This window comes from Plectropomus leopardus, chromosome 17 (assembly GCF_008729295.1).
Source record: "Plectropomus leopardus isolate mb chromosome 17, YSFRI_Pleo_2.0, whole genome shotgun sequence".
In the NCBI taxonomy this organism is placed as follows: domain Eukaryota; kingdom Metazoa; phylum Chordata; class Actinopteri; order Perciformes; family Serranidae; genus Plectropomus; species Plectropomus leopardus.
In genome coordinates this window covers 16540241-16563994 of record NC_056479.1, presented here as the reverse complement: position 1 = coordinate 16563994, position 23754 = coordinate 16540241, and the positions used below count along the sequence as shown (strand labels likewise).

The following is a 23754-nucleotide window of genomic DNA, read 5'->3' as shown; positions in this document are numbered from 1 at the left end:
TAAGCAAAGCTCCTCCTCCTGTCAGTCACTTTCAGTTTCACCGTTGTATTAAATTGCTCCTCCAGCACCTCCTCTCCTCATTCTACGAACCCTCTAATCTGTCAGCAGTCGGCTCACTTTCCAAGTTACAAGACCATTCTCAACACACACTGACAACATGCTGGGGACGCTCTGCACTCTCATCACTGCTCTAACATGTAAGGAGGCTGACTTACTGCAGCTCTGACCTCATGTTTGATTCATCAGTCTGTGTGTTTCTCTTGACTTCATGTCCTCTTGTTGTTTCCAGGTGTGAGTGGTGTAACGGTGGTGACACAGAAGCCTCCTGTTGTGACGCTGAGGAAAGGAGAGACAGCCACCATGGACTGTAACTTGGGGACTGTTACTAACAGTGCAGCTCGCTGGTATAAACAGATTCCAGGAGGAGTCCCTCAGTATGTACTGGGATTTCATCACAGCTGGAGCTCTGTTTCTTATGGCTCTGGTTTTTCCTCTCCCAAGTTCACATCTAATCATCAGTCACAAACAGATTATCGATTGATCATCAACAATGTGGAGGAGGGAGACTCAGCAGTCTACTACTGTAAAACATGGGACAGCTCTGTCAACCAGTTCGTATCACAGTGATTTTCACTGTGACAAAAACCTCCTCTGAAGTACTTCTGCTTTTCCAGTGTCTGAGAGAATGTGTTGTATAATAGAGCCATCAAACAGCACTGTGTAACAACACACTCCTGTACAATAATCTGTTCTTAAACATTTGAATGCTCATATTGGATTCATTCCAACATTAATCAACAGGACACACTCGTACCTTGAATACATTCTTTAAGGATGAAAAAAAATGCATGAGCAATGTACAAGTACATACACTCCACCTTCGTTCATAACGTCTTAAATCTTTATAAACTGCTGATCCAGGTTTTAGGCGTGACTGTATCTTGCCACATATAGTCTTAGAGTTCATACACACTGGTTTGAATACACAAACTGTGATAAATATTTTCTGGATCCATCAGTTGTTGCCCAGGTAGTGATAATTGTTACAGTTCAAACTACAGTAACTGTGACAGTAATCTGACTATGAATCCAGTTTTATGAAATAGATCTCAGTGTTCAGCTGAAACAAAACCAAATGAAAACGTCATCTTGACTTTAAATCAGGTCATCCAGATGCAGAGATCCTTCATTTGGTTTTATATGACTTTTATTTTTTAGGAAACATGTTTGTTTGGTGGGAATTAAAATTAAGATGTGGAAAGATACCGAGATTAGAAGTAAACATTTTTGCCATCACACCTTCTTAATTAGAGAACACTGTTTAATTTACAAACAACAGAGAGAGATGCATATGACCTTATACACTGGTGATATGATTCATTTAATTATTTAAAGATATTTGAAGGAAATCTGACTGGAGTTAAAAATATCTAGACTACAAACACAATCTGCTCATAAACATGAATGAAATATAAGATTGGTATGAAATGTTCAGTGACTCAAATGTGTCAGTAAAAGCAACGTTAAAAGTAAAACTCCTCCCCATCTTCTTCTCCTCTGTGTCTTTATAAGCTTCAGTCTCTCTTCTCCTCACACTCCAAACCCTGCTCACATCTCAGCTCGACAGTAAATTACACCACACACTGACAACATGCTGGGGACCCTCTGCACCCTCATCACTGCTCTAACATGTAAGACATTCTTCGCTTTACTTTGACAGCCCACATTTTCAAACAAAAACCTTTAACTCGTGTATTTTTCTCTGTATGTTGACAGATGTAGATGCAGTGATAGTGCTGACCCAGACGCCTGCTGCCCACACAGTTTCTACAGGACAAGAAGTTGTTCTCAACTGCAATATTCAGAGATATGATGGAAATTATGTCAGCTGGTATAAACAGGTTCCCGGTGAAGGTCCTCAGTATGTTCTGAGATTCCATTATTCTGACAGTGCACCAGACAGCTATGGATCAGGATTCTCCTCAGACCGATTCAACTCTAAAGCTTCATCAAACATTGATTACCAGTTCATCATAAAGCGGACAGAGACGGGAGACTCTGCTGTCTATTACTGTGCAACATGGGATGACAGGGCTTCTGCAGCTGTACCACAGTGATTCACACTGTGACAAAAACCTCAGAGAGAGACTCAATACAGATTTTTTAAAAAAAAATATGACCAAAATCAATTAATTCAACACAGTAAAGTTGAAGCAAAACAAGGGCAGACTTTACATCAACTCCTCAGGAGGGACAAAAGTGTTTAAAACAATCCCAGCAGTGTTTTTGGAATATAATCAGACTGATGAAGTGAATGAGACGTTGACAGTGAAAGTTGGTCTCAACAGGATGTTTCAGTTCCACTCCCCTCATCAGTGAGAGTCAGGAGGTTTTTGTACGGCCATGTGTACAAACTGAATCACTGTGGTATTCGGACAAGGCACCAAGCTGACTGTGACAAGTAAGTACTTTATAACTCATCATTACACAGGATAGATATTCTGATATGTATTGCAGATTTAAATTTGTCTTTACTTGTTTAAAAATATTTAGAATTTTTTTATTACAAAATTTATTTGCATTTTTTTGTAGTTGTTATATCATCCTTGAAACAGCACAAAGCTGTGTTTAAAAACAAAATCAACATTTGACTGCATTATATTCAAAGTTCTTATTCTTCTTGTTCTTGTTCTTATTTTTTGATTGTTAGAACTTTTAAAGAAACACAAACCAACTTGTACAAGATTGTTTTAACTTTTAATGTTCATTTTGAGCTGACATTTATTTTAAGAAGCTTTACAATTACAACTTTTCTATCATTTGTCAGTCGCAATTAACACAATTGTCATAGTTGGCCTAAATGTGTATTTCATTAAGTTAAAGAAGAACATGATTTTAAAATATAACTTTTTATTTTTATTGTGTATTTGACTAAAAATAATATTTGATTTTTAAAAATCTTGTAAAAAAATGTAATTGATATCTGCTGTTGTAATTGATATCTGCTGTTGTTTAACACATTGATTAATGATCTCATGTGCTATTTAGTTATTGTGATTGGATTTGATTTTTTGGTAAATATTTCAGATGTAATCCTGAGGGTATCTTATGTCAATGAGAGGTTTTGTCAAAGCTGATATCCATCTATTTCAGATGATTCAAAACTCTTTTAATTCTTCAGATTATGTCATTAATGACATTCACAAATATTTCCCTCATGAAATACTGTGTCGTGTTGTTTTCTATGATTTTAACTTCTCTGTGATTAGACTCCTAGATATTTGATAAATGTCCTTTGTGTATTTTCAGGCTCCAGCATCTCTGCTCCCGTCCTGACCGTCTTCCCTCCGTCCAGTGTTGAGCTCCAGTCCAACAAAGCCTCTCTGGTCTGTCTGTCCAGTCAGTCCGTGCCTTTTGCAGATGTCACCTGGTTGGCTGGCGGGAGTCCAGTGAGCAGTGGCGTCTCTACCAGCACCGCTGTTCAGAAACCAGATCAGACTTTCCAAATCAGCAGCTATCTGGCCATCCAGACATCAGACTGGAACATGGATAAGGTTTACACATGTAAAGTGTCTTTGGGCTCCCAGACTTCAGAGAAAATCATCAACAAGTCCGTCTGTCCCACGGAAGAACAGTAGAGGAGCAGAATGACCATTTATCACCTGCCTCTTTACCGTTCGTGCTGTTTGCTTGTTAAAGGTTTTACATGTTAGAAAAGATGTGTCTGCATGCTTGTAATAAATGTTGTGACAGTTGGGCGGAGGTGTTGTATCAGCTTTGCAAATGCTGCATTTTTAATACTCATATAATAAAATGCCTTAATCAAAGAAAGTGTTTGTCTTTGTTTGTGGCCATTAAAACATTATTTGAAAGTGTGATATTTCTGGTGCAAATATTGTTGCCTTTGCAAGGTTGTTTTTCCTCTGATGCTCATCTCACTGACAATTAGAGTTACTGTAACAGACAACAAACTATTTGTAGTTTGTTTTTATCTCCATTTATTTATCATTATCCTTAGAAGTATGTTATTCGGTGTGAATGTGCAATTAAACGACAACAGAAAGATTAGTATAGCCCTGCCTGGTTTTAGTTGCTTACACTATAGAGAGACTGCCAGGAGGCAGCGTTTTGCTTCGATTTGCATAGTTTTTCTATCGTTATTTGTTACTTTTATTGCCTTTAGAGGGAAATGCCTTTAATTTGTCCTTTATAGTCAGAATGTATGTAGAATTTGCAATTTTTTTATTATTTACAAAAATATCAGAATGTCAAAAAAGCAGTTTATAGATACCACTTAATATATGTGGTGCTTAATGAATGGGCTTCATGCATTAAAGTTTTAATTCTTTAGTACAATTTAGCAAGTTTTTTTTTTTAAAATAAATTAACAACAGGCATCTGTGTATTGCAGGATATAAACTTCGTCTCTGCACTCATGTTCATATAGCTCTAGAACTGAGCTGAGCAACTTTGCTCATTCTTTCCTCCTTGTTGCCAAATACAAGCATTTTTGTTTTTCTCAATTAATTTAAAAGAAATGTAATTGCATACAGCTACGGGCTTGCTGTAAGAACTGACAGCGTGAGTCTAAGGGACTAAGGTCACTTGGTGAAAGATTATAATACATCTGAGTGTCACCTGCGTAGCTGTGAAAAGAAACATTATTGTCACTCACAATTTAGTCTAGAGGGAGCGTGTTGATGCTGAATGACAGTAGCCCAAGAATCGAGACTTGGGGGACTTCACGTATCATGGTGATGTGCTTAGATTTATGACCACTTCATCGTTTGGTATCTTTCAGTAGACATTAACAGTACCATAGAATAATCAGTTTTTAATGTGTGTTTTATTGGTTGGAAACACATCTTTATTCACTAAATCTATAATAGATGTTGTCAGGTTAATGTAACACTTTCACATGGTTGGGTTTTTCGGCTGCCAGTTGCCATTTAGACCTGTTCACAAAAAATGACAAATGCAACTAGATGAATATTTATCACATGTTTCTTCTACTGTCATCACTATATGTTCACCAGACTATTAATTATCTGAGTTTAGATCAGAAAATGAGAATCTGCTGCAAAGTTTGGAAAGTTTTTTTATGACTGGAAAAAGGCATTATATTTACTGGAAATTATTTTTTCCAACAGTGTTTTAGATAATAATTTGTATTTTAATGATTTTCATCTTATAGTGAGCATATTGTCAGTATTTGCGTTCAAGTATATACACAAGGAACACTGTATTTAACTACCAATTGTAATTATATGATGATTTAATTTAGACTCCAATGTGAATGATTTAGAAGTGATTTAGATTTATAAATGTGGAAGCAACATAAAATATTCACTGTTGGCTTTACTCACAGTCAAAATGTATTAGTGACTCAAAAGGCAGAAGTGTTAAGTGAGGAGGTTTTTGTCACAGTGAAAATCACTGTGATACAGTCTGTTTGACAGAGCTGTCCCATGTTTCACAGTAGTAGACTGCTGAGTCTCCCTCCTCCACATTGTTGATGATCAAACGATAATCTGATTGTGACTGATGATTAGATGTGAATTTTGGAGAGGAGAAACCAGAGCCATATTTTACAGAGCTCCAGTCGTGACGAAACCTCAGTACAAACTGAGGAACTCCTCCTGGAATCTGTTTATACCACCGAGCTGATTCATCTGTAACAGTCCCCAAGTTACAGTCCATGGTGGCTGTCTCTCCTTTCCTCTGCATCACAACAGGAGGCTTCTGTGTCACCACCGTCACACCACTCACAACTGGAAACAATAAGAGGACATGAAGTCAAGAGAAACACACAGACTGATGAATCAAACATGAAGTCAAAGCTGCAGTAAATCAGCCTCCTTACACGTTAGAGCAGTGATGAGAGTGCAGAGCGTCCCCAGCATGTTGTCAGTGTGGTGCTGAGAATGGTCTTGTAACTTGGAAAGTGAGCTGACTTCTGATAGATTAGAGGGTTCGTAGGATGAGGTGAGGAGGTGCTGGAGGAGCAATTTAATACAACGGTGAAACTGAAAGTGACTGACAGGAGGAGGAGCTTTGCTTAAAACGGCCTAGTTTCTCACATTTGTTACTCTTGTCTGTGGAAGGACATGTCTTCAATTCATTTATTATAGTCAGTGTAGAATTGTAGGTAGTATGCTTGTAGACGTTGCAGAATACAAAAATATCACAATGGAAATGAAAAGCATGCAGTTTACATGCATTTCTTACTACATTTGGTTTTCTAATCAATGGGCTGCATGCATGAAAGTTTTTTCTTTTTTCCATGAGTCCACAACAAGAATCTACAACAGGATATAAACTTTGTCTCTGCACACATGCACATAATGTAATTCAAATACACCAGAGGTATGATTTTATAAAATGTTCATAATGAAATCGTCACTGTTCCCTCCTGATTTTACAGAGAGCTGACACTTGACCTCTTCATTTACATGGAGCTATAAATAAGGAGAGGAGTACTGCAGGTGCATCCTGGAAAGGAAACAAGGGAAGAGTAGAGAAATGATGCTTCACTGACAGAGGATGTAAACTCAGTTTCATTTGCTCATTTTATCTGACGTGTCTAATGCCTTCACTACTTAAAGCAAGTAAAACCAAGCAAAGTCATATAAATATTTCTAATGCCAAATTACTTCTAATAACAATGTTGTTTAATTGATTTATATATAAGTAATCAAGCAATAATTTAACAAATATTTATGTCTGTTAAGTAAAATCTAGTGAAGGTCACCAGATTTTGTTAAACATTAAACATTAACATTTCAAACAATGTTTTCCTGAATCAGAATATATACTACACTTATATCACACTTTTTCAACTTTTTTTGGTGTTTTATTAAAAGATTCTTGACAAAAAAAGATGCACTTGTAAAACTGATACAACACCTCCACCTGACTGCAACAAAATGTATTACAAGCATGCAGAAAAAACAATTATTATTAGTATAACAGCCATTTAAATACACTGCTCTGGACATAATAATACCACACCAGAACTTCAGATAAAATTGTAAAATAAAATAAAAAAATAAAAATAAAAAAATAAATAAAATGATGATAAGGCAGGGGTACCGGTTGATAACTTTAGACTGTATAAATAATCATGACAGAAGTACTAAAGGCCTACATTTATTAGTACTTCTAAAGAATGTGAATTGTTGTATTTATTCATTCTTTGGGGGGCAGAACATACCCTACCATGCAATTTATCATAATGTGCATTTATTTTCCATGTGCACTTGGTGTATATATTTTTAGTGTTGATTTTTGCATCTTGTGTTTTGCCATTTATACCCATCATTTTGCCCTATTCCTTTTTTTTCACCAATTCCTGTTTCAATTCCTATTTTTTTTGCATTTTTTTCTTTCTTTCTTTCTTTTGTACTATTAATATTGTACTATTGTACTTGCATACTAATAAATGATTATCTTATTTTGTTTTATTTTCTATTGTGCACATTTGTTTTTTATTAATGTTATAATTAATATTAATGTTATTAATGTGTGTTATGGTGCCACACATTGGGCTTCACAATTAAAAAACAAAGACCCATCCCCAACTGTTATTTTAATTTCACTCTGCTATTAATTTTTTACCCATTTTTACTCCATCTACCTTTTTAAAACGAACCGACGCCCTTGCCCTGACCCCTTCCCCTCCTGACCTCCTCCCCGCCGGGCGGTCCCGACACACACAGCGAACGCCCCGAATCTCTGGAACGCTTGGAAACAGCCAATCAGGTTGGTTCCTGCTCCGTTAGCCCAGCTCTGGCAAAACAACAACCCGTCTCAGTTTGTTTCCTGTTAGCACTGGCATTCACAGTGTATCAGCGGACAGAACTACCCGTGTAAAATGTTAAATTAACGACAGCGTTTCACACCCGGTCGATGTTATCATTGCTTTGTCGTTAGTGAACGTTTTGGAGGCAGGGCTATTTGAAGCTGTGACTCGCTGTTAGCTGCCAAGCTGCTAAGCTAACTGTAGCTAACATCGGCGATCCAGCAGAGAAAGATGGGGTCCATTCTCAGTCGCAGAATCGCTGGTGTTGAGGATATCGATATCCAGGCCAACTCGGCCTATCGATTTCCACCGAAATCTGGTAAGTGATTGGACTCTGTCTCTGGCTGAATTAAGATTTACCATAAACACGTCTTTTTAAAGCACGAATCAACATCCAGGCAGTGAGCTCAGGTTAGCTAACGCCAATTATGCTCGATTTATTGTTTATGTTGTGTTCGTTATCATCAGCTAACATTTGATAAGGAGATATCAAATGAGAACACGTGAATCTATAAAACTGTGACTGCTGGAGTCACATGTTTAGAAACCCTTGTAAAAATTTTGTGTCTATCTGCAGTATCTTATTAGAAAGTATTACAGGAAAAAGTGCATCATGGTTGTTTTTTGTTTTAGAGATTACATACTGAAATTAGTAAATAACCATATATGAATATTATATACGGGGGAAAAAAGTATAAATACAGTAGTTTAGGTATCGGGAATCGTACTACTGCTGAGGACTGTCAGGCGCTAGTTTGTTTATTGTTAGGTTATTTCAGTGTTATGGCAAAGCTTTGAAGCAATGCATGTCAAACTGAACTATAATGTGTGTTTTATCCACATGAAATTGACGCTACAAGAGCTACTGAGGCATGACACCCATTAGGTCTTCAGCTTACAAGAATAAACAAATAAGTAAATAAAATATAGGCGAGTCTCAAGGGCATTTCTTGTTGTATTTTAAATAAACAGTTTCACATGTTAATTATTCTCTAACCTTTGTTTTCAAACAATATCATTAAGGTGTAGTGTTGTCACAATGCTCGAGTTTCTCACTTTGATAAAATACTGTTTTGATACTATCTGGAAAAATAACACTGAGATCATAAAATTTAATTTTTTTATTAAAATGTAATGATAACAAGGCTTTAACATGGTACAGAGGAGGTTTATTTTCTTGGTCAGTAGCAGAGAATAGCAGAATGACTGTAGTACACATTAACATTAAGAGATTAAAAAAAGTGCAGCTGCTACAGGTGTATCATACTGCAGAAATTATATAATCAAATTTAAATTTTAAATATTCAGAATCGACATGTATTGATGAATAAATATTTTTTTGACAACGCTAGTACGGAGGTTAATATGTCAATGTTAGACCTAGAGACTAGACTCAGTATACAACCCATAAAAAGCACAACCCTTTTTAATGTCAACTGGCCCGTCAGCTGGTCATATCATTTCCTGCATCTCAGCACTTACCTTTGGTAATATCATACAGTAACACTTTAAGGCAGACATAGTTAACAGTGGCATAGTGTTGCGTGACTTCTTCACAAACCTTTGTTATATGGATTGATCCCATTTAGTCAGCCAAGCAGCCTGTGCAATTTTATCTCACCTGAATAACAGACCTATAATGAATGGGGGAAAAAACAGCCAGACTTAACTTCAGAACATAACCTGTAAATACAATAATATTATTACCGGTGGTTTTTGGGGTCAAACTCTTGTGTATCTACTCTACTCCTGCCTTTGAAACGACTGCATTATTAAACATGAGTTTAAAACATGTTGCTTAAAAGAGTCATAGCCAACAATCATACAGATACATCAATTTATTTTTTAACAGATAATTTAAAGTAACTATGTAGAAACTGAGTTGTTGTTTACATTGACACAGACAGAGAGGTTCCTTTTTAAAGACATATAACACAAATTTAAAAGTAAGCTGAATCACTGTCAGTGTATTATATTGCTTGCAGTGCCCGTGTTATTCATGTTTCCTTTTCTTGTCCTCAGGGAATTATTTTGCAAGCCACTTCTTTATGGGAGGAGAGAAATTTGACACACCGCATCCAGAGGGATACCTTTTTGGAGAAAACATGGACCTGAATTTTCTTGGAAATAGGCCAGTGCAGGTGAAAACTACTTCATCTGAGTTGTTTTAATCATCTTAGGATTCAGTGCTGTATGTTGTCCACATTTTTAAAACTACAACGATGCAGTTCTACATTTGTGGTCAGTCATAGGATATATCAAAGCATGTCAATAATTTTAAATCAAATCTCATCCATATTGCTTTTATGTCACTAGTTTCCATATGTGACGCCTGCACCCCATGAGCCTGTGAAGACCCTGAGGAGTCTGGTAAACATTAGAAAGGACTCTCTGCGTTTGGTCAGGTAAAAATGACGAGACAAATTACAAAAGAAATGACATTAAAAGTAAATAACGGCTTTAAGGAAAATAGTTTCCAGTGTGGCAACTTGTAAAAGCTTACCAAACCTCTTGATTCTAGGTATAAAGATGACTCTGACACACCGGTGGAGGAAGGTGGGAAGCCAAAGGTTCAGTACGGTGTGGAGTTCACCTTTGATGCTGATGCTCGAGTGGCCATCACCCTCTACTGCCAAGCATTTGAGGAGTTCTCCAATGGGATGGCAGTGTAAGAATTTAATTTCAAAACTCCTTTTTTGGGGGGGGGGGGGGCTGAGTAGGCTGAAGCTTTAGCTTTTTGTAGATCAAAGGGTGAGCTACTACTTAAATATTCAAGTGAACTGGAAGTGAAGTTTTATCTAGTATTATATATATATATATATATATATATATAGATAAAAAGGATAAAAGGAGGGGGGGGTGACTTGCAGCAAAGGGCCAGGGCCAGACCTGAAACCCGCTGTGGTGAGGACACAGCCTCTGTTAATGGGGCACCTGCTCTACCAACTGAGCCACCGGGCCCCCCATATTATTTGAACTTCAAAACTTTCAAAATCATTTCACCAATTTAAAGAGGGTTCACACATACAACTAGGCCATCTATGCAGTAGAAAAACACATCTACTGTTGAAATTGGGGTTACGTGACTAGAGGAAAAAAGAGACAAAGGGCTGGCTTTAACTCAAGAGGTAGTGAACTACAACCAAAGCTGGCTGAAAATGGCTTAATTATCCCTTTCAGCGCCACATCTGAATCCATTTATGAAACAAAAATAGGGCATATTTATCTGTCTTTGAGAGGGTAGATTGTTCAGATTTGAATCATAAAAACTGATAAATGTAACTAACACAGCTACATCCTATTAGTGGAAAATCTTGTGCCGGAGACATTAAATCTCAGTTTTATGGATAGTGAGATTCAGGCCTTACAGCACAAAGACGAGAATAGATACGGTGGGTCCTTAGCAACCACCAGTCACCATGGATACTGCTGATAAGACTTAGAAGAAGATGAAAGTAATATTTTCTACTGAAGTTTTTGAGCTATGGGGAGATCAGACAGGGAGATGATGCATTTTTCCAGAAACATAAGGATCAGATATGGCTCCTGTTGTGCTACTCTACTCATTTTTTTTATTTTCATTTTGTCGAGGCACACTAATGCATGTATTGAGTACTTGAAGATGATAACAGTCATTAGGCTGACCTCAGTGATGAATGCTAACATTTGTTGTTGCCCTGTAATAAAACCAGAGTGCACTGTTCATCCAGGGTTCCTTCTTGCTCCTGTACACTGATCACTTTTTTCTGTAACTTATTGTGTGCAGATACAGCCCGAAGAATCCATCGCTCGTCTCTGAAACTGTGCATTACAAGCGAGGTGTGAGCCAGCAGTTCTCCATGCCATCTTTCAAAATAGATTTCAGCGAGTGGAAAGAGGAAGATGTAAGTATTTGCAGTAGTTTGTTACTGAGTCCCACATCATGGCAACAGATTGTCATCTCTGGTGTTGTATTATGTTTTTGAATATCCTGCTCATACTTACAAAGGACACTTTTTGCCAAAGGGTCTACATTAAAGCTTTGCCCGCCCGACCTGACCCGCTGGGTTCAGGCTGCGCAGGGCTGTTACTTCTTCATTTTCTTTGCTTTTATTTGTTATTTTGTTTATTTATTTGTTGAGTGCTAAAACTGGTAGTTTGCATGCATAAATAGCAGAAGATTTAATGGACTGGATCAAAAGGGAAAGTGGAGGGGGCTGCAACTGTGAGAGAGAGAGAGAGCAATGTAAGAGAGCAATGTAGTAGAAAAGTGGGTGAGAGAGAGTGTGCAAGTGAGGGGGGGGTTGCTTCTGCCTGCTTCAGCCTCACCAGTAGTGGAAGAAATCTTTGTAACCCACAGAGTAGACCTGTGATCTGCGCGCTGCATTGCCATGTATCGCCACTCTGCAGAGCCTGACTTGCTTGAGACGACAACCTTTGAAATAAGGAAGAGAGGAAGTAGAAGGAAGGCCACTGAGAGTGAGATCTGGTTTACAAGCACACCCTGATCGCAGTACAGATAAAACAATAGAAGTACACAGAAGTTACAGTGTACATCAACAAATTATAAAACAATGAATCAAGAAGGACATCAACATAAGGGCCAACATCATTAACAGAAAACACCTGCGTTCACATTACTCTCAGTGAAAAAGAATTTAAATTGATTCAAAGGGATTAGCTTGTCTAATATTACAAGCTCCTGCAACTTTTTTCGCTTGTGTTGTTGTGGTGTTTAAGAGCCAGTTTCCCGCTTTCAGTGTTAACATGATGATTTTCGAGGACCAGATAGTCATGGGACCTGGCACAGTATGAATTTGATCCATAGTTTAAAAGACTTCTAAAATACCCCGGTGGCTTGCCCAGAAGTGCTTTGTAAATAAATAGTATGCAGTGTTCTCTTCTCACTGCCACCCAACTTCCCATATTATAAACAACAATGTGTTTAAAAGCCCTCTACAGTCATAAACCTGAATGCAAAGTGATAGACTGCACTGAGAGGTTGAAGAGTAGACACAAGAGAGTGCATGTAAATTACAACGCCATAGTCAGTAAAGTATAAAAAGACTTAATAAACAATTTGCTTTCTGCAGTTCTGGAAATTGTTTGCATTATTTTTGTGGAAAAATGTTAGATAATATGTTTTGATGGACTGTTATTACACACATGGATACATGTCCTCTGTTTATAAGCGTGCCTCATATAATGATAAAATATATGCATCTCTTCCCTCAAAGCTGAACTTTGACCTCGACCGAGGAGTGTTTCCCATGGTAATCCAAGCTGTGGTCGATGAAGGGGACGGTAGGTAGCAATCAGGACAATAAAGCGTTTCTATGGAGACTGTCAGTGTTATCAGTTGAATTGTAAGCTTAAATGCACGCTTGTACTAACCTGGATTTCTTGTTCTTTTCAAGATTGCCTCGGACATGCTCACGTGCTTTTGGCAGCGTTTGAAAGAGTACGTATACATCTAAACAACAGGATTCCCATGGGTCTTTGAAAACCCTGAAAGTTTGTGAAGTAGAGGGAAAAATCCAAGCGTTAGAAGTTTTTGAAACTAGATATCAATCACTGAAAATGCTTAATCTATATATTTTGTAATGTAGTTTGTGCAAGAATATTGAAGTTCTTTTGATATTTTATGCCTTCACTGTAACTCAGCATAGTTGAGAAGTGTTGCCACAGTGTCAATAATTCCCTGTTGTACTATCTACTTTTGCAATATTGGAAAAAGTATTGAACAGGACAGAGAATTTCACCTGTTGGTGTGCATCTTCTTAAAAAATATTCTCTAACTTCAATTAATGCAACATTTTTTGTTGCACCAAAGAACCCTCTGTTTTCATTCTTTTAAGAGTCATCGTAGTGGATAGTAATAATGATAATATTAATAATATTAATACTGTATACAGAAAAAACATGATTTTTTCTAAGATGGTTATTGTACTTTTAAAATCTCAAACCGTTGCAGTTCTAGTGGAAAAAGTAATTAACCTCGATCTGTGTCTCAAACGTGTGTTGTGTTCTCGAATTTGAAGAAAATGGGCGAGGAAAATCCTTGTAAAAATCTTTGAATTTGACTTTTAAAAAAGCATTGTAACCCTGTTGTAAAAGTAAATAATTTTTATCTGTTTGTTTTTTCCTCCTGCAGCACGTTGATGGCAGTTTTTCCGTCAAGCCTCTGAAGCAGAAACAAATCGTAAGCTAATGAATGTTCCTATTTCAGAAGTGCTTTTTTATTCTTAATGAGTAAATAATTAAGTGGAATGTTTTAAGCAATTAGGACTATTATTGGTTTTTTTAATCACCCTAAATGCAAGACAGTACATTGTGAAGCATGCACTGTACGTGCCACAGCATGTTGTTAATGTAATGCAGGGTGTTTTATGCATCAGTGACCCTTGTACTTGTTTGCAGCTTTAAAAAGAAAAAAAAACACAAAAATCGGTGCCTTGTCCCTGGGGAGTCTTGCAATACTGTAGATCTGTGAAGTAGACTGAATATAAACGTTCGGAGAGCTTAAAGTAATTTCAGTTTTGGATCAGTCTGTAAATATGAAAATTTTGGTTCATTTAAATGGACCTTAATATTTCACTAATATTATATTTCACAGAGTCATAGCCCAGTGAGAATATAAATGGCTAATGTAATTACCTCAGTCAGAAGAGATTGGCCTGGATTGAAAGGGGTGTTGTTAACATTTTTTATAATCCTTTCAATAGGAAAATATTACTACCTAATAACCTCATAATTGCTTAATCCAATTGTGTCTCTGTGGTTGGAATACATTTATTCTTTCTGGGCATGTTTGCACCATGATGGAGTAACATCAGGTGAGATCATGCACCGCACGCAGAGTACTGCATCAGCTGTTTCTGCGTTCTGCAGATTTTGACAGAAAATCAAGCATGAATTCTAAAAATACTTAGCGCTCTGCTGGTGCTATGTTTTTATGTGTGTGCTCTGTTTCGTATGCTTTGATTTTGAAACAGTAGCCTGATGTAAGGTTGTTGCTAAAGGCTGCATTATGGAGTTAATGGACAAAACCATTGTCTATTGCTACCAGTAGCATGCTGATGAGACGTTCAGGGAACGTATTTAAATTGTAACATCTACTACATTTGAGGTGTTCACATTGGAGGGACATCTTTAATTTTAGCGACAGAAAAAAAACCTGAGTTACACTTATGCTACTTATTGATAGATGATATTAACAGGTGGAACAGCTTTTTCTCCTTCTGAACTTTATTTATTGAATTAATTTAATTTTCTCAATAAAGTCTGAAAAAAAGCTCTGTATTTCCAGCATATTAGGCACTTCACAACAGGCAGCCACTTAATGCAAGTCAAAAAATATATATTTCTATTAAATACTTTGCCGCATGTAAACCCACATCTTTAGGATCATTTTATTTAGCGTCCCTATAAACAGTTACGTTGGAAACTCTTTATCAGAATGATTTTAATTGGACGGAAGAAATATTATTATGTAACCGCAGCTGTTGTTAAGACATGGTTTTATTTTAAGAATGAAAATAACATTCAGCAGTGATATACAGTATGGGTATGAATCTCTTGTGTGTATCACTGCTCTCAGACTTCTCTAAAATTAAAAAAATCAAAACAGTGTGGAGAATATGTTACACATTTTACTTGCAGGCTCTATTAGACCTCATTGCATGTGCAAACATAGGTTTCTGAAAAATCATTTCTGTTACTGTCTTTTCAGGTGGACCGTGTGAGCTACCTCTTACAGGAGATCTATGGGATTGAGAACAAAAACAACCAAGAAACCAAGGTTTCAATGGAAATATTACCTTATACATGAATAACAATGCTGTGATAGTTAATGAATGTTTGTCTTGTGTTACTCTTGACTTGATTTGATTTATTTTTCCCAGCCATCAGATGATGAGAACAGTGACAACAGCAATGAGTGTGTTGTCTGTCTGTCTGACCTGCGAGACACACTCATCCTGCCCTGCAGACATCTGTGTCTCTGCAACTCCTGCGCAGACACTCTGCGTTACCAGGCCAACAATTGTCCGATCTGCAGGCTGCGTAAGAAGTGTTATATTATTTAAATAAACTTCTTCTCTTTAAGGTGCTTTAATGAAACTGTTTGAAGAGTAGTCAAAGTTTAACATTATTACTCTGTTTAATTGGAGTCTGCATTCCTCTTGCCAGCCTTCAGAGCCTTGCTGCAGATCAGAGCTGTGAGGAAAAAGCCTGGTGCTCTTTCTCCCGTGTCCTTCAGCCCTGTTCTGGCTCAGACCATGGACCATGAGGAGCACTCAGTAAGTCTCATGTACATGTGTGTATAATCAGATAAAGTTGGCCAAGATGTGCAGCAACATCAAGGGAGAACTGGGGATGATTTGGGGCTGCAAAAGATTTCTGTCTATTTTTCTGTTTTTATTGCATTATGAAGTCTGCAGTAAAAAAAACTTTGCAAGGAATGCATTTTTGGAACAGCTGAAGTACACAAATTGAAGTCCTAAAAATAATCAGTTTTTACCTTAGCATGTGTCAAACTGGTTACTCAGTAAAAGGCTAGCACACAGTTAAAATGCAGTCAAGATTTTTGACAAACCTCTATAGAGCAGCATATTGGTATGTTATGGCTCAGTCAACATGAATCATCATGTAATAATCTGCCTGCAGCTGCTTCAGAGTTTAAGCCTTGTAGCTTCCAGGATCCCAGCAAAAGCAAGGCACCAGACTACTGAAGGGCTCTGTTAAGCAGTAACAGATCAGAGATGTACATGAAATGTTGTTTCAGCCACCAAAAGCTAATATAGTACTCCAAAAAGATAGTCAAATTTTAAAATGTTTGATCTTTTTTTTGGGATTATGTCATTGCAGCTTTGTAAGGCATATTCTTCAGCAATTATATAGGGTAAATGTTTACCGTATGTCAGCACAGACTGATGAGTTCATCTCCAAACCCTAAACTGGTATTAACCCATCTCTGAATGAAATATTTTTTGATGCTTATTATTATGCAGCCACGTGTTTCTCAGCTGTACATTGTCACCGACACACCTTGTCTATGTCTCTGTGCAGAGCACAGACTCGGTTCCTCCCGGCTTTGAACCCATCTCACTGTTAGAGGCTCTGAATGGTCTGCGATCAGTGTCTCCTGCCATCCCATCTGCCCCCCTCTATGATGAAATCAACTTCTCAGGGGGTCTGGGAGGTGACAGCAGACAGCTGAGCTCTCCAGAGCATCTGAGTGATGGAAGTCTGCAGAAAGGCAAAGTCAGCAAGTCACCTGACAGGTATGTTTACAACACATGCACTCAAAAACATTACAGTAGGAAATGAGGTTAGGACAAGACATTCGATATGTATTTATTTATAACATTAATTACAAACATCACTTTACGTCAGGCTCATTGGGCTCTGGCTTGTGTTTTTCCCCTACCAGTGATTGCTCATCAGGGTGTTGGTGTTGAATGTTTTTTGGCACGTTGCTTGGGTTTTTATTCACATACCGTACAATAGTGGAGCAATGCCAACACAACTCTCTTCCTCTCAGTTACAGTTGTAGCTGACCGGGAATCCACTGGCTGGTCTTCCAGCTCTGGTGTTTGGTTTGTGCTTGCTGTAGCATGACTGACTCACATGCCAGTCAGCTTGTTGTGCTAGCTTCAGAGCCTGTTGCTTAGAGCTATAAATTTGCAGATGGAACTTGTGAACTTCTGTTCTGCATTACGTGAATCAACTATGCGGCTGCCTGTGCTGACTAGTTCTGCTAAAATACACAAACTGTTGCAGCCCTGGTCTCTACTGCAGATTTCCTTTCATATGGGACAGTCGTTATGACTTTATTGGAGGATGTAGCTTCCTCATGCTGCTGGCCTAAAGCCAGTTGTATTTAACATTTATTCTAAAGGGTATTGCATCATTTCTTTTTAAAAGCCAGAGGTGTCATTATTATGTGTTTGGTTGTGTGTGTGTATCTGTCCGTCCAGTTAATCTCAAATACTACAGGAGCAAAGAGACAAATATTTTTTGTGCATATTATAACTGTCTGCTCGAGGACCTTCTGTGGTCATGGTGAAAAAGCTGTTTTGTTGACATTTCATCATTGTCTACTGACACCTCAGTCTTCTTAACCCTCCAGCAGGGACATCAACAAGTCATTAAAAAAAAAAACACTTTACAAAAGCACAGAACAAAAGGTATTTCCAGATACTGGCTAATTACCAGAAGCCTTTTTGTCTGATGCAGACCACATTTTGGCCTTCATCTTGGCTCGAAAACTGCTATCCATAGAAAAGTTTGGTCTCATTTTGAGCCGGATGATCTGCAGAATAATTCTTTACCTGATATGTTGTTAACCACTGAGGTTAGGCAGCACACAAGATGAAAAAATAAGTTTTTGTTAACTTCACCACAATGTCGACAGTGAGTTAGACTGGAAAGACAATTCCACTGGGCACAGTCGCGGCACGTGCGCTTTCCAGTGGCTGCGATCAGCTCCTGTGGCCACAGCCAGAACACTGCCACCTGGTGGAGATCTGCACTCTACAAAGTGCACTTTTCTAGATAGAGTGAATATCAGACAGTTTATTGAGCTGTGATTGATTGAATTACCTTTTCATTTTGAATCTTTTTGTATTCATTATTTTTTTTGTCTTGCTCTCCGACCTACAGCACCCTGAGGTCTCCATCCTCCCCCATCCAGGAGGAAGATGAAGAGAAGCTGTCTGAGATGTCTGATGCTCAGCCACACACTCTGCTGTCCAGCAGTCCCGCCCCCACTGACGTAAGCCGCCACTTCACCACCTGGCATTTAAACTTTAACTCTGCTGCAAACAAAAGTTTTAACTGGATCTTTGTCTTTCTTATTCCAGGCCACAGCCACCGAGGATGTGGCAGAATCCCTGTCTCCAGATGATGGTGAGCAGTCAGTCAGTGAACAGTTAATTATGTGACACTGGTAAAGATTTTTTGGCTTTGAGAGCTACGTTCGTTGACATTGACTCTCCTGGGTTATCCAGAGGACAGGATGCATGCTGGAGGAGACATCCTGCAGGACTGCAGCAGTGAACACAGCAGCTTGACCAAAACAGAGAGCGACCCACCAGGTGACTTGTCTCTGCCAGGTAAGAGCTTCTCTGCCAGGAACAGAAAAGACATTTCAGACTGTCAAGAATTCTCTCAGAGCCTCTACGATTAAGAACCGAAAGAAAAGAAGCACAATATGTACTGTGTATGTTATCAATTATGTATACAGCCATATTCAGTATAAACCTGTTTCTTCCGAGGACAGCTTAGCACAAATAATTTGATCGAACGTTGACTGTACCTCCTTAAATTGATAGCATTGTCAACTATAAGTGGTCCGGTTTTTGCTCATTTTTGACTCTTTTCTAGTTCTGGTTCTCTCAGCGTTTCTCTTCATGAATCCAAGACTGAAGGCTTTGATTCCCTGTGCTTTGCATCTAACCTGTGTACTCTTGTGCTTCTCTGTTCCCTAACACTCCTCCTTTGTTCCCTACCGTCCTGTCCCTTCGTACCGCCTCACTTTGGGCAGCTCTCGGTCCTGATTCCTGCTCTATTGGTATGGAGGAATAACTGTGGTATGTAGGCTTTCCTGTCGGCTATGCTTCTCTGTATGTGAGCTCTACTGCGCTCACCGAATCCTGCTCTACGCTAATATTCGTTGCCATATATCACAGCTAGAAATGAACGATCTGTCGGGTATTATCAAGTGAATTTCTTGTGATTACACCAGTTTTTATTGCAGACAAGGCCTATCTGATCTAGAATGTTTTTTTTGTGCATAGATATGATCCTGTTCATGCCTGGTATTAACGTTTGTTTTGGTAACCCAACACAGGTGGACAGCTGAGACACCTTGCCGCTCAAACCTGCTCACACCTCGCCGCTCACATTTTACCACTTGTGTTCAGATTTTGTTACTGCCTACATCACTTACACTAGAACTAGGGCCCCATGCACAGTTATTATGTTGACTCTCTTGCTAGCTGCTTGCTAGCATGCTCATGAGTTGCTTTAGCGGTTGTGTCTGCACAGCTGGAGATATCTCTGTCTGCAGAATTCAACCCGTCTCCCTCTATAGGGCAAAACAATGGATGCTCACGCAACACTTCGGCTAGTCGAAGTCATCATAATATTGGCAAGTTAGGCTTTATGTTACCATAACAACCACCATGTCCTGCATTGATGATGTAGTCCTTGTCTGGGGTGCATCATGACCATGGATGTATACAGAGAATTGGATACATGGTTGGAGGCAGAGCACACCTTATTCATTTGAAAGTTGCTCTGTGGCACATGAAGCCAAAAAATCTCGATTTCCATGGTGTGAGATTGTCTGGATCTTACAAATTTTAGGGGCCATAGAGAAAGCACACTAGAAGGTCAAGGCAGCCGAGTACAGCCCAGAGGCTAACTTATCTCTTAGCCCTATGCTAGCTTGAGTGGAGCTGAAAATGATTTATTCATGCAGCTCCTCTCGACATACGAAATGTCATCGGACCAAATGGTTCAAATCCAGATAGTAAAACTATTCATTTTGCAGGGATTGTGATGCTCAAAAAAATATTCAGTAATTCACAGATGTCTCTTTCACAGTCTAAGTCTATTGGCTATGAAAAAGGCTTTTTGGGTTTTTTCGTACGAAAACTTAGGAAGGCTAAATTCCAGAGCAAGATCCTGGTTGACTTAGGAGCAGACAGAGGAGCAATAGAAAGCGTACCAACTGGAAACAGCACGAACTGGCATGGTTCGTGCACGGCCCACGACAGGAAGGCTCTACAGCGGGTCATTAAAACTGCCCAGAACATCACTGGCAACCATTGTTGAAGTGAGGTGTTACGTTTATGTTTGCACAAAGAAAAAATGTGGCAGAAAGTGTCCCAGACCACCTCTGCGAGTGGTTTGAGTGATCGGATCTCAAAGCGTCTTAGTGGTTGTTTACACTTACATTTAGTACTTTCCACTTGTGATCAGTTAAGCCTCATGTTAATACCCGGTGTAAACAAGCTCTATTTGAAGCCTGAGTGGAGAATTCCCTTTGAGCTGTGTTGCTCATCTGCTGCTTCTCCATCTCCAGGGTCATCAGAGTCAACAGAAAGCCTGAAAAGTCAGAGCACAAACTGCTCCAGCCAGCCTCTCTTGTGTCCCATGAGCAGCCTTCATATGGAAGATGAGCACCTCAACCCCTGACTCTCATCCAGCCTTCTTCCCTCCCATCCATCACAAAAGATTTATGCATTACAAAGATCACCTTGTCCCCCTAAATGATTTTACCCCCCAGCCCATTTTTTCCGTGTCAGTAATCAGAGCTGACGATGACCCAGAGAGAAAGGTTACTAGAACAAGGGAGGACTGTTTATTCCGTCAGTGTCTCTGACATAAGAAAAGAAATTTGACTCCAGCAAAGATGTTCATGGTACCTTACTCTATGGCTGATGTTAAAAGACATTGTTCCCCTGGCTTTGAAAACATTTCATTAATTGTCAGATGGTGTTCAGTTGTGTGTCTTGACCAGAGTTGTGGTCTAGTAATGTGGATTCCAGAGATAATGCACCACCTGTCATGGTGGCTTTAAGCACACTTACTTTAAATTAACTGCGTATCAATGGCTTAACCCTAAATTCAAAAGAGTTTCTAAATACAGTGTGTGTTTGGATATTGCATTCATCATTGAGATACATTAATGACTTAAGAACTTATTTTTACAGGTTGATTTGGGTTATGAGCAGAAATTTGAAGACAAATATGTATCTGTGTGTCTATTTGAAGTGATTTTGCACTCCAACAAAATCATTTATAATCCATTCCTTACAACAAGAGTTTATCAGTTGAGTTTAAGTTGTCTGTAGTCTTAAACATCTACATGTGACTTTTTTTTATAATTTCAGAAGATGTGATATATCTATGTATCATAACTTTACTAGAATCCTGTGTAGTTACTTCAGAAATTGTATACTTGCATATTAAATAGAGAAAAAAAATCCTGATATTGAAATAACAGAACTAGATAAAGATAACATGCACATTATTTAAGACTTGGATAATCAATAAGAGCTACAGATTCACATCCCTACAGCTAAACTCAAAGATAGCTAAAGCCTGCAGCAAGCATTGATGCTCCAGCTACATGTATGCCGACTATAGCACAGTAAGCGTGCTTGTCGTAGATGTTGCAGATCTCTGTACAGTCTTTTTGTGGAAAATCCGGTGTCTGCTTATGTGATGTAGCTGCAAAAAACGGGGGCCAGTGATATTGTGGCTGCAGCACTTTTTAAAAACTTGGTCCTTATGTGTAGCGCCATGCATATAGATTTATGTGCCTTGAATTGATATGGCTGCCTGCTTGTTGCATTGGACATTAGTGTTCTTATAAATGCTACAATATACAACCGTTTTCAGCCCATAGGCAGGATTTTTGATGCTGATGTACAGAGCCTTATTTTCTATCGCAATCTTCATGTTATTGGAAAAATGTATCTTGTTATTGCAATATGAAATCAGTGTTCATTTACTATGTTATGGCCATGTATCAATTATGCATTTAATCTTAGTGTTAAGTTCAAGCTGATTCTCTCACTGTAAGTTTGATTGGAAGGACCATATCCAATGCAATAAGTGCAAACATTGCATTTTAATAATTGGGCTATCATTTGCATGTGAATTTGTAGAGGCTTAAACCTCTTACTGCTCTTAAATAACGGTTATTTTGTCTTTCTCCCCTCCTCTTCTGTGCCGTTTCAACTTGACACTGTGCCTTCCTGTTCCTGTTCTGACCACTATTGACCTGGTATCCAGGATAACTCCACAGTAGGTGGTTTGTGGCTCTCTGTAAAATCAATACCTGTCTCTCCTCGTGTGTATAGCAGCATGTGTATAACAATAAAGAACAAAGATTCAGAACTTAAACTCAAAGGAGTTTTCTGATAATCAAATACTTTTTTTTACCTCTTATAATGATATGCTTTTTTTCTATAAACTGGAATCTGTTCATCTATAGTATTTGGTGAAATTATAAAATTTGGCTCTAAAATTCAATTATAAAATTAATTATAAAAGTTGTTCTGAGATAGATAGGACTTTATAACATGACTGTTTTTGTCTCATTCAATTTACTAATCTGAATAACGAGGAGAGGTAGTTGTAAAAATGTTGATGAGTTTTGCGTTTGGATTAAAAAGAAGGAAACTATTCCCTCGCCTCTTACATAAGTAAGTCCAAAATATGTTGTTCAAAATATGTAAAAACTGTCATACTATAGTATGTCATCCAAAATATACAAAAAGCCATACTATAGTATGTAGTCCAAAATATGCCAAAAACGTTATACCATAGTATGTCGCCCAAAATATGTCAGAAAAGTCATACTATTGTACGTCATCCAAAATATGCCAAAAATGTCATACTGTAGTGTGTTGTCCAAAATATGCAAAAACTGTCATTCTATAGTACGCCAAAGAAGTCATAGTATAGTATGTCGTCAACATATGCAACATATTATATTATGACGATGAATTTGATTAATTTGTATTTAAGTTAGGTAAGGAAAGAAAGTGCTCCCTCACCCCTTGAACTTCTAATTCTAAAATGTGTAAAAAATGTCAGAGTAAAGTATGTTGTTCAAAATATGTAAAAAATGTCATACTATAATATGTCGTCTGAAATATGCCAGAAAAATCATACTATAGTATGTCGTCCAAAATATGCCAAAAAAATAAAACTATTTTGCCAAAAATGCCATACTGCAGTATGTAGTCCAAAATACGTAACATATGACAGTATGGAATTTAGGATGAAACTATAGTATGACATTTTTTGCATATTTTGGATAGGATATTATACTATGACATTTTTGGCAACATTTATGAGGTTTTATGTGCTTTTCAGCAGTTTTTTGGACATTTCATATTTTGACATTTTTGCCATGGTATGGCACCTTCAATGTTTTCTTCCACATGCTA

At 38.1% G+C, this 23754-nt stretch overlaps 2 protein-coding genes and 1 gene segment (V, D, J or C); 2 read left to right on the top strand and 1 right to left on the bottom strand.

The window, feature by feature from the left end:
* Positions 1 to 97: 97 nt before the first annotated feature.
* LOC121956658 (immunoglobulin lambda-1 light chain-like) lies at positions 98 to 3827 on the top strand. 2 transcript variants are annotated; one of them, XM_042505006.1, is made up of 4 exons: positions 98 to 197; positions 290 to 615; positions 2428 to 2461; positions 3310 to 3827. In XM_042505006.1, the coding sequence occupies exons 1-4, from the start codon at positions 158 to 160 to the stop codon at positions 3636 to 3638; spliced, it is 729 nt and encodes a 242-aa protein (XP_042360940.1). In that variant the 5' UTR covers positions 98 to 157; the 3' UTR covers positions 3639 to 3827. The 2 variants fall into 2 exon arrangements, with proteins under 2 accessions (XP_042360940.1, XP_042360939.1); XM_042505005.1 differs by lacking the exons at positions 98 to 197; positions 290 to 615 and adding exons at positions 1199 to 1691; positions 1777 to 2105.
* A 1606-nt stretch (positions 3828 to 5433) lies between these two features.
* LOC121956249 lies at positions 5434 to 5949 on the bottom strand. The segment is given in 2 exon segments: positions 5434 to 5771; positions 5864 to 5949. Coding segments are annotated over 2 exon segments (378 nt in total).
* Positions 5950 to 7900: 1951 nt separating this feature from the next.
* Positions 7901 to 22708, top strand: mgrn1b (mahogunin, ring finger 1b). Of its 2 annotated transcripts, XM_042505275.1 has the most exons (17): positions 7901 to 8120; positions 9824 to 9942; positions 10118 to 10206; positions 10323 to 10469; positions 11568 to 11685; positions 13018 to 13084; positions 13198 to 13241; positions 13935 to 13982; positions 15513 to 15581; positions 15685 to 15844; positions 15971 to 16080; positions 16850 to 17064; positions 18446 to 18557; positions 18646 to 18691; positions 18793 to 18897; positions 19329 to 19374; positions 20874 to 20961. In XM_042505275.1, exons 1-16 carry the CDS (start codon positions 8033 to 8035, stop codon positions 19367 to 19369), a joined length of 1578 nt encoding a protein of 525 aa, XP_042361209.1. In that variant the 5' UTR covers positions 7901 to 8032; the 3' UTR covers positions 19370 to 19374; positions 20874 to 20961. The 2 variants fall into 2 exon arrangements, with proteins under 2 accessions (XP_042361209.1, XP_042361208.1); XM_042505274.1 differs by lacking the exon at positions 19329 to 19374 and having other exon boundaries at positions 20874 to 22708.
* The last annotated feature ends 1046 nt before the right edge of the window (positions 22709 to 23754 follow it).

Coding starts and splice junctions, on each gene's coding strand:
- mgrn1b (XM_042505274.1), top strand. CDS start 8,033: ATGGGGTCCATTCTCAGTCGCAGAATCGCTGGTGTTGAGGATATCGAT. Junction 10,207..10,322: donor GACTCTCTGCGTTTGGTCAG/GTAAAAATGACG, acceptor TCTTGATTCTAG/GTATAAAGATGACTCTGACA. Junction 15,845..15,970: donor TTGTCCGATCTGCAGGCTGC/GTAAGAAGTGTT, acceptor TCCTCTTGCCAG/CCTTCAGAGCCTTGCTGCAG.
- LOC121956658 (XM_042505005.1), top strand. CDS start 1,652: ATGCTGGGGACCCTCTGCACCCTCATCACTGCTCTAACAT. Junction 1,692..1,776: donor CCTCATCACTGCTCTAACAT/GTAAGACATTCT, acceptor GTATGTTGACAG/ATGTAGATGCAGTGATAGTG. Junction 2,462..3,309: donor CACCAAGCTGACTGTGACAA/GTAAGTACTTTA, acceptor GTGTATTTTCAG/GCTCCAGCATCTCTGCTCCC.